The sequence below is a fragment of the Dunckerocampus dactyliophorus genome, chromosome 1, assembly GCF_027744805.1.
Source record: "Dunckerocampus dactyliophorus isolate RoL2022-P2 chromosome 1, RoL_Ddac_1.1, whole genome shotgun sequence".
NCBI classification, from domain to species: domain Eukaryota; kingdom Metazoa; phylum Chordata; class Actinopteri; order Syngnathiformes; family Syngnathidae; genus Dunckerocampus; species Dunckerocampus dactyliophorus.
In genome coordinates, this window is record NC_072819.1 from 32,513,541 (window position 1) to 32,529,608 (window position 16,068).

The window sequence follows — 16,068 nt, forward strand, 5'->3', positions numbered from 1 at the left end:
CATGACATTGTGAAAAAAAAGTTATCTTCCGATTCCGTGTGGAAGTGGTACGTTTTTGGCTTTTTACTTTGCCCTTCTTCCCCATTTCGTCTGAAAACCTTTCTTAAGTTTAAAATAAATAAATTGGAGGCTAACTAGTTAGCGTAGCTTGCTATGTTTAAAGCTGCAGCCGTCTCTTGTGTCCCTGCAATGATTCCATAGCCATTAGCAACCATTAGAGTTGCACAATGTGGCGTAAACAAAGAATAATAGGAGTGTAAAGGTGGCTATAGGGATGATATTTCATTTCTACAGGGCTCTCATAATGGTAAAAACGGTATTTGGAAGGTCAAAAACAGGTTTTCTATACTCTAACTGCGAAAATATTGCATTTATTAATATTAAATCCTACTTTTTTAAAGTCACTTATCACAGTTGGGTTAATTAACTGTGATATACGAGAGACAACTATATTGTTTGGGTTTTTTTGCTCATATCGGTCCAAAGAAATTTCCTAAATACCTCCCCCTCCGCCTTCCTACATATGCTTGATGAAAACTATGTGAGGAGGGAATGACTGTTTTGTTTTGTTCTGTCCTGTTATGGCTTCCCAGATTACAGCAAATCATTTGAGAAAAAAAATAAATGTCAGCGGCTGTCATTTCATCCTTGAAAGTAATTTTAAACAGTCAACATGCTTCATGTATTCCTATGCGTGCACCATAGCTGTAGGACAATGATTCGTGACATATCGCATGCTCATGTGCTCATCTTCTTCTCTTTTTCCCCTCCCCCTCTTTAGCGGTGGAGACCCAGAGCACCAGCTCGGAAGAGATGGTGCCCAGTTCTCCATCTCCACCTCCCCCACCTCGGGTCTACAAGCCCTGCTTTGTGTGCCAGGACAAGTCCTCAGGGTATCACTATGGGGTCAGTTCCTGCGAGGGCTGCAAGGTGAGAAGATCCTGTGGTAGTAACACAACTCTAGCATTTGGCAAATTGCTTTCATGACTTCCATTACCTAAGGAAATTAAAACACAAAGAAAAGAAAAGATCATGGGACTGCACAGTTTAAAAATAGAGGTGACTGTCTCAAAGGAAAAAGGAAGCAGAGAAACAATTAAATGTCACATACTTAATTTGATGACTTAGCTATAACAGAGAACGTCTCTCCTGCCCTTCTCCCCTTTTGTCTCGGTTCTTCCTGATGCTCCAGGGTTTCTTCCGTCGCAGTATCCAGAAGAACATGGTGTACACCTGCCACCGAGACAAGAACTGTCAGATTAACAAGGTCACGCGCAACCGCTGCCAGTACTGCAGGCTGCAGAAGTGCTTTGAGGTTGGCATGTCCAAGGAAGGTGAGCGCTATGACTCCAATGCATGCATATCCACTTATATCCTTACCAGAATGGTATTTTCAAAATATCTTTTTTTTGTGAGTTGGGCAAATCTCTTTCTGAATGTTTGAACCTCTGTTACAATGTGAGTGTTGTGTTGAGCAGAATAATGTTGGCCAAAGGCGATGTACACTCGTTCATTAGCCATAGCTGACATCATGTTGGTCTTCTTTCGGCGGCAAAGTAGTTGAGACTAGGACTGCAGCTATCGAATATTTTAGTAATTGAGTATTTCACTGAAATTTTTTTCGATTAATGAAGTAATTGAAAAAAACACTTTACTTGGTTAGAGAGGAATTATAAATATTAATTAATTATTAATAATCAACCGTTTTATTTCTTAAATTCACACTGTGTGGACTGCCACGGTGCTCAACTTGCTCTTCATCCACATTTTCTGTCTGTTTTTTACATTTTGTTTTCCTTCTCTTTCGTTGCCTTGTCGCTTTCTCTAGCGTTTTCCGTCTTCCTGCGTCGTCAAACATCCGCTTCCTTCTCCGTCCTCTGCGTGGTTGACGTACGCACGTTGGTGACGTAAGCGATTCCTTGAGGCAGAAAATTCTTCGAGGAATCGTTGCACCCCTAGTTGAGACTAAATGAACAGTGCCTCTGCCAAGTAGTGCGCTACATTTTGCCTTCAGTTTATCAATATTAAGGTCTCGTCAATACAGACGCTGCTTTTAGTCATTCAGCTAAACGAATGCAGAAAAATTTGGAGTTGTTGTCATATCGGCAGAATTACCTGATCACTTGCTTATTCCGACTTTGTGTGTGGACATCCAGGTGCAAGTGGCAGTTTGTGGCCCCGCGCACAACCCCAGGGACATGCATGTGGGTGTAATGTTTTGTGTGGGATGTACGTTAAGACCGGGATCACATTGTGCCTCTGCTATTAGTGGATATCCTGAGAGGAAGGAAAGTATGGGAGGAGGGAGTGGAGGGAGAGAGTTGACTGTGCGCACCAGTCAACTTGATAGAGAGATGGACAAGGAAGAGAGCGGCGATTAGGAGGAGATAGCCGGCGTCCAAGCTGTGCTAAAGGAAATATGTTATTACTGTTAAGGGCAACCTCAGTTAGTGAGTTTTGTTTTGCACTAGCAGACACAATAACCTTGATGCTGGTAAACAGCACAGAGGATGAGTGTTGTCACATTAACATTCTCTGAGCTGACCGTATTTTCTTTTCTTGTTTTTCTTCGCGCAGCGGTACGCAACGACAGAAACAAAAAGAAGAAGGATGTGAAAGAGGAGGTGGTGCTTCCAGAGAGCTATGAGCTAAGTGGAGAACTGGAGGAGCTGGTCAATAAAGTCAGCAAAGCTCACCAGGAGACCTTCCCTTCACTTTGCCAGCTGGGCAAATACACCACAGTAAGTCAATCATACACACACACTCATTTTACTTGAAGTGTGTGCGGTGACATTCAGCACATCAGAACGTCATTGACAGTTCAAAAGTAAAGCATTTAAATACATAAATTCACCGTATCTTTCCCAACAAAGTGGTAGCTTGACTAATTCAGTTCCCCATTTAGCCATCTGTGTGGCCTCCCAGTGATTGATGCAACATGTAAATGGATTTCTTCTTTCTTGATGGATGTAAAATGTAAATGTCTTGTGAAGGCTCGGAAACACGCTCGATGCAAACAGGGTTGCACGCCGCCTCCGCAAGCAGCACACTGATCCGTCTGTGCTTTTGCATTTGTGTGTTGTTTTGTCAGAACTCCAGCTCCGACCACCGTGTCCAGCTTGATCTGGGCCTATGGGACAAATTCAGTGAGCTCTCTACCAAATGCATCATCAAGATAGTGGAATTTGCCAAGCGGCTGCCGGGTTTCACCACCCTCACCATTGCTGACCAGATCACACTTCTTAAGTCTGCCTGCCTGGACATTCTGGTAAATAAACAGCTTTCTTTTACTCTTTTTATTTCATAAGTGACCCATCAAACGAGCTCGTTCTGAAGCGGCACAATACCGGCACTTGGTGGACAGAGTTAGTAGTTTGCCTAAATTATAGTGACCTTGCTTTGTACTGGGTATATAAAAGCATTTGGCTATTAATAGAATGACACATTATTAAGTTTAAAATAATAACTGAAAATGTTTCATCTTCCTTTTCCCATACAGATGCTTAGGATCTGCACGCGATACACTCCAGAACAGGACACAATGACCTTCTCAGATGGCTTAACTCTGAACCGGACACAGATGCACAACGCTGGTTTTGGACCCCTAACAGACTTGGTGTTTGCCTTTGCCGGCCAGCTTTTACCCCTGGAGATGGATGACACCGAAACTGGTCTCCTCAGCGCCATCTGCCTCATCTGTGGAGGTACTGCAGCATGATTTGTCATTGGCCGTATCATTTCAAGGGGAAAGTGGCCTTAGTTTGTAAAAATGTTAGATTTGTTTTCTTAACTTTAATTTATTAACAAGAAAAGGAGATGAATGAGTGATTTCCTCATTCTTCATTAGATCGTATGGATCTAGAGGAGCCCCAGAAAGTGGATAAGCTGCAAGAGCCTCTGCTGGAGGCTTTAAAGATTTATGCCCGTCGTCGCCGCCCCAACAAGCCCCACATGTTCCCCCGCATGCTCATGAAGATCACGGACCTCAGAGGCATCAGCACCAAAGGTAAGGAGAATTTGTATTCATCCACTGTTTAACACAAAGTATCACAGGTCTGTTCCATACGTTGCACAATTGTTCTAGAGGCTCAAATCACTGTCCATACTGCAACATTTTACCAAAACAAACACAAAAGTTTCCCCCAGCAACACTAGCAAAAAGATTCCGATCTCAATAGGCAATGGTGACACCTAGAGGACAAATTGATGACCATCCATCATGAAATGGCTTCTCTATCCTCCATGGCATTCTTCTTTGTTGAATTCATTGGCAGGTTAAGCTGCTATGATATCACACTATTTACTCAGATGGTGGGAAAAGGCGATTCATTGATCATGAAAAATGATGTATCGTGTGTGTAATTGGTTGTTGGAGTACAAGGGAGTGCACTGTAACATCTACTGGAAATGTACTATGAAATACCATACCACATACATCTATACAGTATGTATATATTTTATATACAGTATATGATCTATACATCATAAATACAATTAAATACAATATGATTTAAAAAGTCATTGATTGACTGATTAATTTTCCCCAAGGGAATGTAATCAGTGTGGTGCTCTAATGCCACAATATGATGTGTATGTAGGTGCGGAGAGAGCCATCACTCTGAAGATGGAAATCCCAGGCCCGATGCCTCCCCTGATCAGGGAGATGCTTGAGAACCCGGAAGCCTTCGAAGACCAAACGGAGCGCAACGACAGCCCGCCACCCCTTCCGCCCCTGCAGCCACCTCCCGCCCCCGCCCTCGTGCTGAAGCAAGAGGCGGAAGACGAGGACGACAGCTGGGTCACAGAGAACGGCAGCGAGCCGTCGCCCGAGGAGGAGGAAGAGGACGATGACGACGATGATGCGGGCGATGAAGAGCGAGACAGGGGCTCGGACAGTGACGGGGAGCCGTGGGGGGTTCTGGATGCCATTGACAGTGCCAGGAAAGGCCTTGTTGGGAGGGCTCAGTGAGCAGCCCATTTCATACACATGCACTGATTGATGACACACACGTGTAGATAACCTCACTCCATCTCCCACCTCAATAAAAAGCTGGCCTTCTCACCCACCTGCGCTCCCCTCCCACCTTTATCTCAGTAGTGGAGCCTTATGAGTTCACAACCATTAAACTGTGGCCCACATGCTCTATGACAAGTGAACTCCAGATAGATAAAGCTAAGGAGAGACGACAGTAAAAAAACACACAAACTCCTGGCAAGGCCGAGGGGGATGTTAACGTGACAAAAAAAGTGACCCCCCTCATGTCTCTTTGTCTTCACTCTTGTTTTTCTTAACTGGACAGGACAAAGCAGAACCATCACAACTTAGTAGTCGGGTTCTGATTAATCACAAAAAGCACATTTCTTAAAAGCAAAACATGAGTACAAGGCAAAACCAAATCACATTATGTTAATCTTTGTTTTTGTGGTTATTGCTGTTGACTTGTTTTCCTTCCTTTCTCAATGTATATATATGTATGTATATATACATGTATACATATATATATGTATCATTATAGTTATGTCTCTATTTGTTATATATGACTCCTTGTTTATTTTGAAGAGCTTTCCTGAGAGGATATTCAGAGGGAAAGCAGAATGCAAGCTGGGTCTTCCGTAACAGTTGAAAGTGCTTTGCCTGGGCTTTTTAAAAATTTTTTTTTTGGAAGAGCGGCACTCACTGTGGACGTCAGTTATAATCAAACCTTGAGGACTGTTGCAGTGAATAATCATGTCTCTCTTATCAGGGAATTGGCTTCGTTCTCTTTGAATTCAACCTTGTGCCAAAGTTAGGAAAAGTTTGACTACTGGCAGGTACTCCAGCCATCATCCATAAACATACATGCACACACACACACACACACACACACACAAACACACACACACACACACACACACACTCCTCCTTCAGCTGTAGCAGATTTACACTTGATCGTACATGTAGCACTTTTGTACAAGGAAAACACATTGGCATGTTCAACCGGCAATACAATCAAGCTTGTAGCGTTTTCAGATGATGTCAAAACACATCACACACACAAAATCTGCAGCAATCAAGTATGCAAGTGGAAAGCAGGAAATTCTTACGGAAGATATTTTGGACTAAGACTCAGGGCTTTTTCGGTGAGGACCAAACACTAGCTGCTTGCAGGCATGCTAGAAAACAGGCAATATTTATGTGTGTATTCTTCTTGACCCCTGTTTTAATTAGCTCAACCCCTCTGCGTGTACATAGAAGGTGACATAGAAATGGGAGCGAGTGGCATGGATGCCAGCGTGACTTTATCCCAGATTGGGGTGCATGGCGGTGTCATCCTATCAGGCTGGCATTCGTGCTGCATTCTCAGCCTCAGAAGCCATCATTATAGCCTCATTTCCTCTTGTGTATATCCTCACCTCTCTTAAATGTGTAGGAATATGTGTTCTTATGTATCATTTCTATATTTCTATGTTGCCAAAATGTCTCATTTGGCAACCAGCGGTGGGGGGAAAAGCAGCTGATATAGAGAATTTTTCATTTTCCTCTTCTCTTTCAAGCAATATGAACATTCTGTAGCGACGAGAGGGCCCATAACGTTAATGTGGGCAGGTCTCCTCATTTTCATTTGGGTGAATGTGCGCGTGTGCATGCACAGTTTGCTGTTATTCATATCTTGGCCACATTTTAGGTGCATTTTTATTTGGTGAATGTGTATCTTTTAGCTGGAAAAAAACACAAAGTGCCAAATTATTGCAGTGTTCAAAGATATTCTAGCTAAATAACAAATAAATTTCACTTTCACTTTTCACATAGAATGTGGCCCCGGTGTATGAATAATTTTGGACTCAACTTGTGTGTGAGTGTGAGTTTTTCAGCCATAGGATGAATGTCCGCTGTTACGGTGCTGTCACACACTAAAGTGTCATTGTGTGATGACTCTCTCTGCTGGGCTGTTACCATGTTAATGTAATGTATCTGATGCAGGCAGAACATGATGAGATGATCATTCTAGTTTTTCAACATGGCCAATGTGTTGTGTACCCATTGTTTATGTCAACTCTTGTTATACAAAGAAAAGCCATATAAACAGTAAGAGGCACAATAAACTACTTTTGTGAGATTCATGGACAATCGTCTTGTATTTTCTTCAAATAAATGGACATTGTAAATGCAATTGATCATTTCTTTGCCATATCTATCTGATGCTAGCTGCAATGTTATATCCATCTAGCTATGTATCTATCTATGTGTCTGTCCTCAGCAGTGACTCTCGGTTGGTGAGTGGGTTGCGGGTCTTTGCCAAAAAAAAAAAAAAGATAATCTGAAGGGGATTTTTTTTAATGCAGTGGGTTGTTGTCTATTAATACTCTAAAGGTGAGGACAAGGCTCTGTCGTGCTATTTGAAACCTTCTGTCATAAAAGAAGACCAAAATGTTTGTGAGCAGTCTACTGCTGTGCCAAACCTCTGTCTTGCTGAACCTCACACAGTGTTTGTAAGTATCCATCCATCCATCCATTTTCTATTCTAATTAGGGTCGCGGGGGTATGCTGGAGCCTATCCCAGCTGACTTCGGGCGACTGGTCGCCAGCCAATCGCATGGCACATATAGACAAACGATCATTCACGCTCACATTCATACCTATAGACAATTTCGAGTGGCCAATTAACCTAACCTAACCTAATTAACCTGTTTGTATGTTATTCTTATTATACTATACTGTATATCAGCAGTTTAAGTGGAATGTGAATCTAAGTTGTCCATTTAATTGTTATATTTGGGGGTGTTCAAAACTGGCATGTAAAATCGCTAATGATAATCACTGTACTCTATGGGATTTTCGATGTAAATTAGCATCGAGCTAGCGCATTTGTTTAAATTGATTTTTTTAAATGTAGAATGTGAAAGAGAAATTATTTTATATCTTATGTAAGTTATACTTGACATGCTTTTCCGTAGGTTCAGTTTTACAGGGCTTCAAAGTAAGTTCCAGAATGGAACTCAACTTAGGTCTTTATTGTGAACCATTAGGTTTTGGTTGTATTTTTGCACCTCCTCAAATTCAAACGGCAACGTATTTTGATTAAATATGAAATACTTGAGAGATTTGATTTGAGAAATGTCCTCACTTTGGGTCGCTGTCTGTCATTACGGGGCGGTAGTGAGTCCTTCGTCCTGCAGTCATACGAGTTGAGGAGCACTGCACCACAGTACAGTATTGACAATATGCAGCATTCAGCGGGCCGTGAGCAATTTGCGCCACTAGAGGGAGCTCATGCACCATGACTTGGCAGCCATGTGTCTGTGAGCTGGAGAATGAGAGCAGGGTGCTAAGGTCATGGGGAGAAGTGGGTGCAGCGGCTCATAAATCACCAGTTCCTGGTGAACAAGGACATCAGATAAAGGTCTGCTCTTAAGATTTGTTCACGGTGCACTTGGTCGAAGGCAGCTGGTAGCATTAATAAGGTTTCATCACAGGTTTACTCACGTTTGGCTTGGCTATAGTTTTTTTTCTCAAAGATGGAGTGCTCTGCTAGTTGCCAGCTAAATCCATCTCAGGTGATTTATGACTTGAATTTAAGGACAACGTGCAATCGCTCCTGGAATAGGTGTGCACCACCAACACAGCACAGGCAACACTTTTGATAAAGGTCAAATGTGCAAATCAAAGGCTTGATACGTGCATGTATGAGATACTGTATATAGTCCAAGAAGTAAAGTGTAAATGTGAACAGTCAACACTGGAGCCTGGAAATGTCCCAAATTTATTGATTTTGGAGCCGCGAGATGCCCAAGTGATATTCAGTCTTGTAGAAGACGGCATCTTGTTTGTTTTTATGAGATAAGATAGCAGAGTCATCAGAGATCTGACACCCGATCTGTGACAAATTATAGGACATCAGGGCCTTAAAAGTTAAACATTAGCACGTTTGTCACAATAGAGCCTTTTAAATGTTTGTCTAGAGCACATCGGAAACAAGCAAATGAATAAAAGAACCCTTTGTGATGGCCCCTGTAAATGTCACGTCAATAATCAAGATTTACACGTGGAGCACAAAGTTTACAACGCATACCTCAGCTGATCAGATCCGTTTATTTTGATATTCTCATAAATTCTCAAAGGAGCGGCACAGCTACTCATAGTAAACATCGCTTTTTTTTCTCTTTACTTTTTTAACCCTCCCTGTGTGCCATTCAGATACAAACGCCTCACCTTGATTTTATTAATAGATAGGCAGAGCCGAAGCAGGGTGATAAACAGAGACGAGATTCTATCAATTATATGATTGCTTTAATTAACTATCATTAAAGACAGATCAATAATGCCAGACTCAAATTAAAATAAGGCCCATACATTATACACTATTTTACAAGGAACAATCAAATGGCCTCATATACTGAGCCTCTGCAAGGGGGTTGCCATGGTAACTACAAGGAGTAGGAGGGGGGAAGCTCTAAAACAGCCAGGCAAAATGTCTGTACGCACACACACACACACACACACACACACACACACACAGACACAGATCAGTCATACTTGATTATGTGAGGTAGAAGAGGAAAAAGGATGAGAGTGTGATTGTGAAGGGCAAAATTATTCACTTTTGTAAGAGCATCCAGTGAAGTAGGTCATGGGCTAGTGAGTACGGAGGCACATGCATGAAGTACAAATCCATCCATCTATTTTCTATGCCGCTTATCCGCACTAGGGTCACGGGTATGCTCGAGCCTATCCCAGCTGACTTCGGACGAGAGGCGGGGCACACCCTGGACTGGTCGCCAGCCAATCGCAGGGCACAAATAGACAAACAACCATTCACTCTCACATTTAATTTATTGTGCATTTTAATTTATTGTGTGATTAATTAATTCATTTATTATTATCCAAGGCCTAGTGCCCACAAGACATTTTATTTCTGAACGAGAAATCTTGTCACGTTTTAATCCCATGAGATCTTGTGGGAATTAGCAAGCAGATAAATAACTGTGTGGAACTGTAAAAAGAAGACCCGTAAAGTAATCCCTCGTTTCTTCGTGGTTAATTGGTTCCAGACGCAACCGTAACAAATGAATATCCGTGAAGTAGGAGTTCTCATTTATAAACAGAGTATTTTCGTAGTTAGAGCATAGAAAACCTGTTTACGACCTTCTGAATACGGTTTGTAACTTTATTAGACCCTTGCAGACATTAAATAAAACCCCTAGCCACCTTTACGCTCATATTATCTAATATAGTAGACATAATAACAGAAAATAAGACATAATATAGAGTCACATGTTAGCACTGGGAGAGTTCCTTTCCGTTCTTTTACTTCCTGCAATGGATATTGTCACAGCAATGGAACATAATGCAACATTACTGAAACCTAGGGACCAGTGTAAAATACTACATATCAAAACGTGTCTTTCAGTGTGTTTTTTGAATGCTTTATATTTGTATTTTAGTTTATTTAGCCATTTTTAGACTTGAAAATGGGCAATTTAGGCTAAAAATACGTTAGATTAAAATAATATGCATCAAAATCAAAATCTTAAGACCAGTTGAAAAATTGCTAGAATTTGCATTTTGCACATTTGGATCTCAATGAGATTTTAAGTAGAGCTACAATATGCAAATGAAAGAAGGGGGAGTGAGACAAAAAACACTTTGAAAAAATTATTTTTTGAAAACAACAATTAAACTGAAATCAGCTGATCAAAAGTTTAAGACCATCGCTCAAAAAATAAAAAACTCTCCAAACCAGAACAAAAAAAGTTCTCAGTAGGACTCAGTAATGAGTAGTTCCACCATTCTTGTTAATCAATTAAAAAATAGCTTTGGGCATGCTTGATGCGAGTGTTTCCAGGAGGCTAGTGGGAACATTGCTAAAAGTGGTGAAGATGGCTTCACGAAGGGCATCAACTGTCTGGAACTGATGGCCATTTTTATAAACTTCCCTTGCCATCCATCCCCAAATGTTCTCTATGGGATTTAAATGAGGGGAACATGAAGGATGGTCCAAAAGAGTGATGTTATTCTCCCTGAAGACGTCCTTGGTCAAGCGAGCATTGTGAACTGCAGCGTTGTCCTGTTGAAGAACCCAGCTGTTACCACACAGACGAGGGCCCTCAGTCATGAGGGATGCCCGCTGCAACATCTGCACGTATTGACAACCCTGCACCACCTGACGTTCCAGTGTTCCACTGAATGAAACAGCACTTTTCTACCCTCCACTGTGCCGGGTGGAAAACATCTCAGGTGGGATCTCCTTGTCATGCCAGTAATGTTGGAAGCCATCTGGACCGTCAAGGTTAAATTTTTTCTCATCAGAGAATAAAACTTTTTTCCACCTTTCAATGTCCCATGTTTGATGCTCCCTGGCAAAGTCTAAACGGGCAGTTTTGTGGCGTTGAAGGAGACGAGGTCTTTGAATTCGTTTTTAGTTTTTTAAACCCTTTTCCCGCAGATGCCGTCTGATGGTTATTGCGCTGCAGTCTTCACCAGTAAGGGCCTTAATTTGGGTCGAAGACCGCCCTGTGTCTTGATGGACAGTCAATCGGATCCTTTGGCTCAGCGCAGGTATGATTTTTTTGGGTCTACCACTGACTTTTTTGTTCCATAATGCTCAGGATCTTTCCAAAAATGTAGAATGAGTGTCTTACTGCACCCAACCTCAGCAGCAATGGCACGCTGCAAGAGGCCTCGCTTATGCAGCTCGACGATCCGACCACGTTCAAAAAGAGAAAGCTTCTTAGCTTTAGCCATCAGGAGGGTATGACAGTGTGAATGTCTGACAGAAAATGAACATTTTGAGCCGATTTTGGCTTTTATAGCTTGTGGTCTTAAACTTTTGATCAGCTGATAAACAACCTATTTCAGTTTTGTTTTTGTTTGTTTAAATTACAAGTTCCAAATGTTTTTTGTCTCTCTCCCCCTTCTTGCTTTTGCATATTGTAGCTCTACTTAAATCCTCATTAAGATCCAAATGTGCATAATGCAAATTCTAGCAATTTTTCAACTGGTCATAAGATTAGAGTGTATAAGAAACATATATAAGAAACACTGTTGATTTATTATTTAATATACAACAAGTATGCCCTCATTTATCGCGTTTAATTGGTTCCATATTCGACCGCAATAAGTGAATTTCTGTGAAGTAGGATGCAATATTAATAAATGGAATCTTTTCGTAGTTATGACATTGAAAACCTGTTTACAATCTTCTAAATGTGTTTTTTAAAAAATTTGAGCCCTCTAGGCATGAAATAACACCCATATAGTCACCTTTACATTTGTATTACCCAATGTAGGAGACATAATCAGAGAAAGTAAGACATATTAGACATAAGATAACACAGACTCACCAGTTCTGTGTTGTTTTTTTTTTTCTGGACAGCGTACTTCCTGCCGTGGCTATTGTCTCATGAGCCATTTAAAGCCACTATGACGGCTTTAAATGACTTTCCACTCGTATTACCCAATGTAGTTGACATATAACATATAAGTTGACAATAACAGTAAATAAGCCATTTAAGATGTAAATAAAACTCCTGCTCGTGTGTACGTGTCACAGTAAACGTATTCCCCAGCGGACATTAGTGGCAGGGGGACAGATGTGTGGCGGACAGGAAGCGACGTCGAAGGTCCAGAGTTGAATCTTAGCTTGTCGTGGGTCGTGGCCCCAGCAGTAGCTCATATTATTATTATGATTATTATGTTATTACTATTGTGCCTGATAATTTAAACCTGCATTTTCTGGCAATCATGTCTGGTCCTTGTCTCACCGAACCCCGACACCTAGTGGCCAATGTAAGATACCACATTCACTTCGTCATTCATTCATTCACAAGGCTTCTTCTGCATTGTATTTACATTTTAGTTCATTTAGTTAGTTCATTTTGCCATTTTTATGCTTGAAACTGCTTAATTTAGGCCAAGAATACGTACAATTTGTTTTAATGTATATATATTTTTTTTACTAATCAGCCGTATTCAACCACGAAACAGCGTTCATTTATTAACTCATTCAATCCCAGCCATTTTTCAAAAGACAACACCTTCAGTATCGGCCATTTTAGCCAATTTTGACTGATTTTTCAAGGCACACAGAATATTGTGTTCTATGGCTATGTAAACTTGGGTCTACCAAAAGAAAGATGAGACTCCTGTCTTTCTTCAGAAAAAAAGTTTGTTTCTACCTTTTTCCGTTCTTTAGTAATCAGCAGTAGAACATTGGTACATTCCAGGAAAATATCAGTTCCCAACCAGAAAAGGGAGAAAAACTACTTTTTGTGAAAAGAGACATTTCAAGCATAACTTTCACTTTGACACAAATAAACATTTTCTGTCCCCCAGTGGGGCATGACAGAAAATAACTGATAATCACTGAACTATACCAACGTAAACAACACTGAAAAGGGGTTGTTTCACACTTAAAAAAAAATCTTTACAAATATAACACCATGAACAATTTACAATTTTCACATTTGGAACTATGTGTGTGCACGTGTGTGCGTGTACATGAGTTGAAATTTCCCTACAACGCGTAACCTTCTGCTCGCTACACTCCTCCATGCTCTCTCGCTTCCTCCTTCCTGTCATGTGTGATTTGTCCATTAACATGATCCGAGCTCTTATCAAATGCACGTCTGTCACCTCGTGGCTGTTTTTGTGGCTTAAAAGTGCTCTGAAATGAAAGGCATTAGTGGAGGGTTGCATCATCACCTCTTTTTGCCTCTCGCGCAAAAAACGTAAAGGACGTATAAACACGTTGTTGGGATCGGACGTGCGGGATTATAAAAACGTATAAATACGTGTTTGGTATTGAATGAGTTAATTACTATGTGAAAAACCACAAAAGAGTGAGGGCGTGATGTTCGAACCTCGGTGTAGCGAGGGATGGCTGTATTTTGAAAAACCGTAGTAGAGCGAACCCGCAAAATTCGAAGCACGATGTGGCAAGGGACGACTGTACTTATTACGCATTAATAAAATCACCTGCTGCAGTTGCACAATCCAAAAGAGTTTAGGCGAGCGCTGAGACGATCTTCAGCATCGACGGACTTATTGGCTCATAATCAGCAGCTTCTTACATATCACGCGACAAGCAACATGGCGTATCATTTCAAATGGGTAAGGCTGTTACGCCAACTTTATTTTATATCTCGACTGTGGATTTAGTATCGCAAATTAGGCTGCTAACTGAGGGTTTTGGCAAGTTGGGTGTTCTTCACGCCATGTCGCGCCTGTTTTATGTGCACTTTTCTGATGTGTGATATACCCATTTGCCGACAATGACCGTGTTTCCGTTTTGATCATCTTGCTTCCTGTCAATAAATGAATTAAGGTACTGTTGTTGTACATACACCTACCACGTTTATTTGTTTATCTGACTGTTTTAACCTCTTTCTTTGACGAGGAAAAAGTGTCAAATGAGATGTGTTTATTTGTGTCCGAGCAGTCTTCATCAGTTCATGATCAAAGACTAGGCGGGACACACACCAGTCAGACCAGATAGGACAGCTCTCTGGTCAGAGAGCAGTTGAGTAAAGTTAATTTGTTAATTTTTCATTAATCTATTCCTCACATTGTACTGAGCAGCCAGACCCTTTTCAACAGTATGTTGCAGAAAATAAGATTTCTGATTTATGGTTGTCATTACATTTCCTCTCTGCTATCACTTAGCATAAATAAGCAAAATGCAATACCCTTGTGGTGGCAGTCCTTCAGATGCACACTGAGCTTAAGTCTCATAGCATTTTCTTAATGTATAATGTTTTTTTAAGGCCTATTTTTTCTAGAAAATGGACTGATAATGTAGTATTGTAGTTCACTTCCATGCAGCCAGCATGGGCTGTGTGAATGTTGTTGAATGCTGGTTGTTTGTCTATATGCGATTGACCAGCACAGTGTATAATTTGATCAGCTGGGATAGGCTCCAGCTTTGTGTGGATTGATTCTGGGTCAGCTCCAAATGGCATGACTTTTGTGGCGTTCCACTTTGGAGGTTTGTGCGTTTAAATCGAGGCTCTTCATGCTGTGTTGGTAGCAGAACAAAAGCAAACACCAGCAGCATCGGTCAAGTGATTGGCTGATAAAGCTCATTGAACCCAAGTACTGCAGGAGGAAGGCTTTGACCGTTGATCCTGATAAAGTCAGCGTGTGACCACAGCTTGATGCGATAAAGAAGTGAGGCGACCTGACGCTGTGTACAAGCGAGAGAGATGTATGAGTCATATGTGGCAGCGGGGGTCATAACGTGCGGCGCGACATCATTTTACAGCTTCTGCTTGGGTCAGAGCAGACAGAAAGGACGTGCTCCTCATTTGTTACACATCCGAATCCACGGAGGGTTGCAGCTCAGTCAAGGGAAAAGAGGAGAGAGGTGAGGGGAAGGTGAGGAACGTTCGCAAGTGCAAAGACCATAAATTTAACACCTTCCCTGTGTGTGTGTGTGCCTGTGTGAGGCATCTTAAAGAAAGGGTAATGGAACAAGTGATGGAGAAGCGGACGGAGGATGAGGAGAGTGAGGATGGAGGGTGTGCCAGCAGGGAGGAAAATGAAGGCAGAGGAAATAAACAAGGCCCAGGTAGAAGGAAGAGGTGATTTGGGCAGGGGGAGGCGGGATCATAAAAAACTCGGGAGATGTGTTCTGGCCTCTGGCTCTTTCATATCTTTTACATTTCTAATTAAAAGAGATAAAGAGTGAGGGAGTCATCAATCCCACAGTGATTTCCCAGTTAAGGTTTTAGAGGTGGCTGTAAACTAGGCAGCCCGGCATCATTGATTTTATAATTAGCTATCGTCACCCCACACTCAAGACGGAGGGAGTTGGCTTAAAGAGGAATTCAAAAGTGAGAGAAAAAAAAGGAGGTGGCCATCATGGGGAGCAGCGAGGCGCGAGGATGAAGATGATGATGAGGGGGAGGTCGGCCCTCAGGAGGAGGTGGTGACGAGCCAGGGAGAACCCCCCCGCCTTGAATGCAGGCAATGATCCAGACGGGAATGTGGCAGTGACAAAAGAAATGGCACAGTTAATTGCCGGTGAAATGTCAGGCCACGATCCAAATATTGCCATGATCTTTGGCCAGAATAAGACACATTACACCCAA

At 41.7% G+C, this 16,068-nt stretch overlaps 1 protein-coding gene across 3 annotated transcripts in view; it reads left to right on the forward strand.

The window, feature by feature from the left end:
- The window catches only part of rarga (retinoic acid receptor gamma a), a 53,126-nt gene extending 46,019 nt beyond the window's left edge, over positions 1-7,107 (forward strand). For all 3 annotated transcript variants that reach the window (XM_054776185.1, XM_054776196.1, XM_054776206.1), the window contains 7 exons: positions 782-930; positions 1,193-1,334; positions 2,578-2,741; positions 3,092-3,268; positions 3,500-3,704; positions 3,848-4,006; positions 4,599-7,107. In XM_054776185.1, coding sequence (XP_054632160.1) covers positions 782-930; positions 1,193-1,334; positions 2,578-2,741; positions 3,092-3,268; positions 3,500-3,704; positions 3,848-4,006; positions 4,599-4,969 — 1,367 coding nt within the window. In that variant the 3' untranslated portion in view covers positions 4,970-7,107. The remainder of the gene's footprint in view (positions 1-781; positions 931-1,192; positions 1,335-2,577; positions 2,742-3,091; positions 3,269-3,499; positions 3,705-3,847; positions 4,007-4,598) is intronic.
- Positions 7,108-16,068: the final 8,961 nt, after the last annotated feature.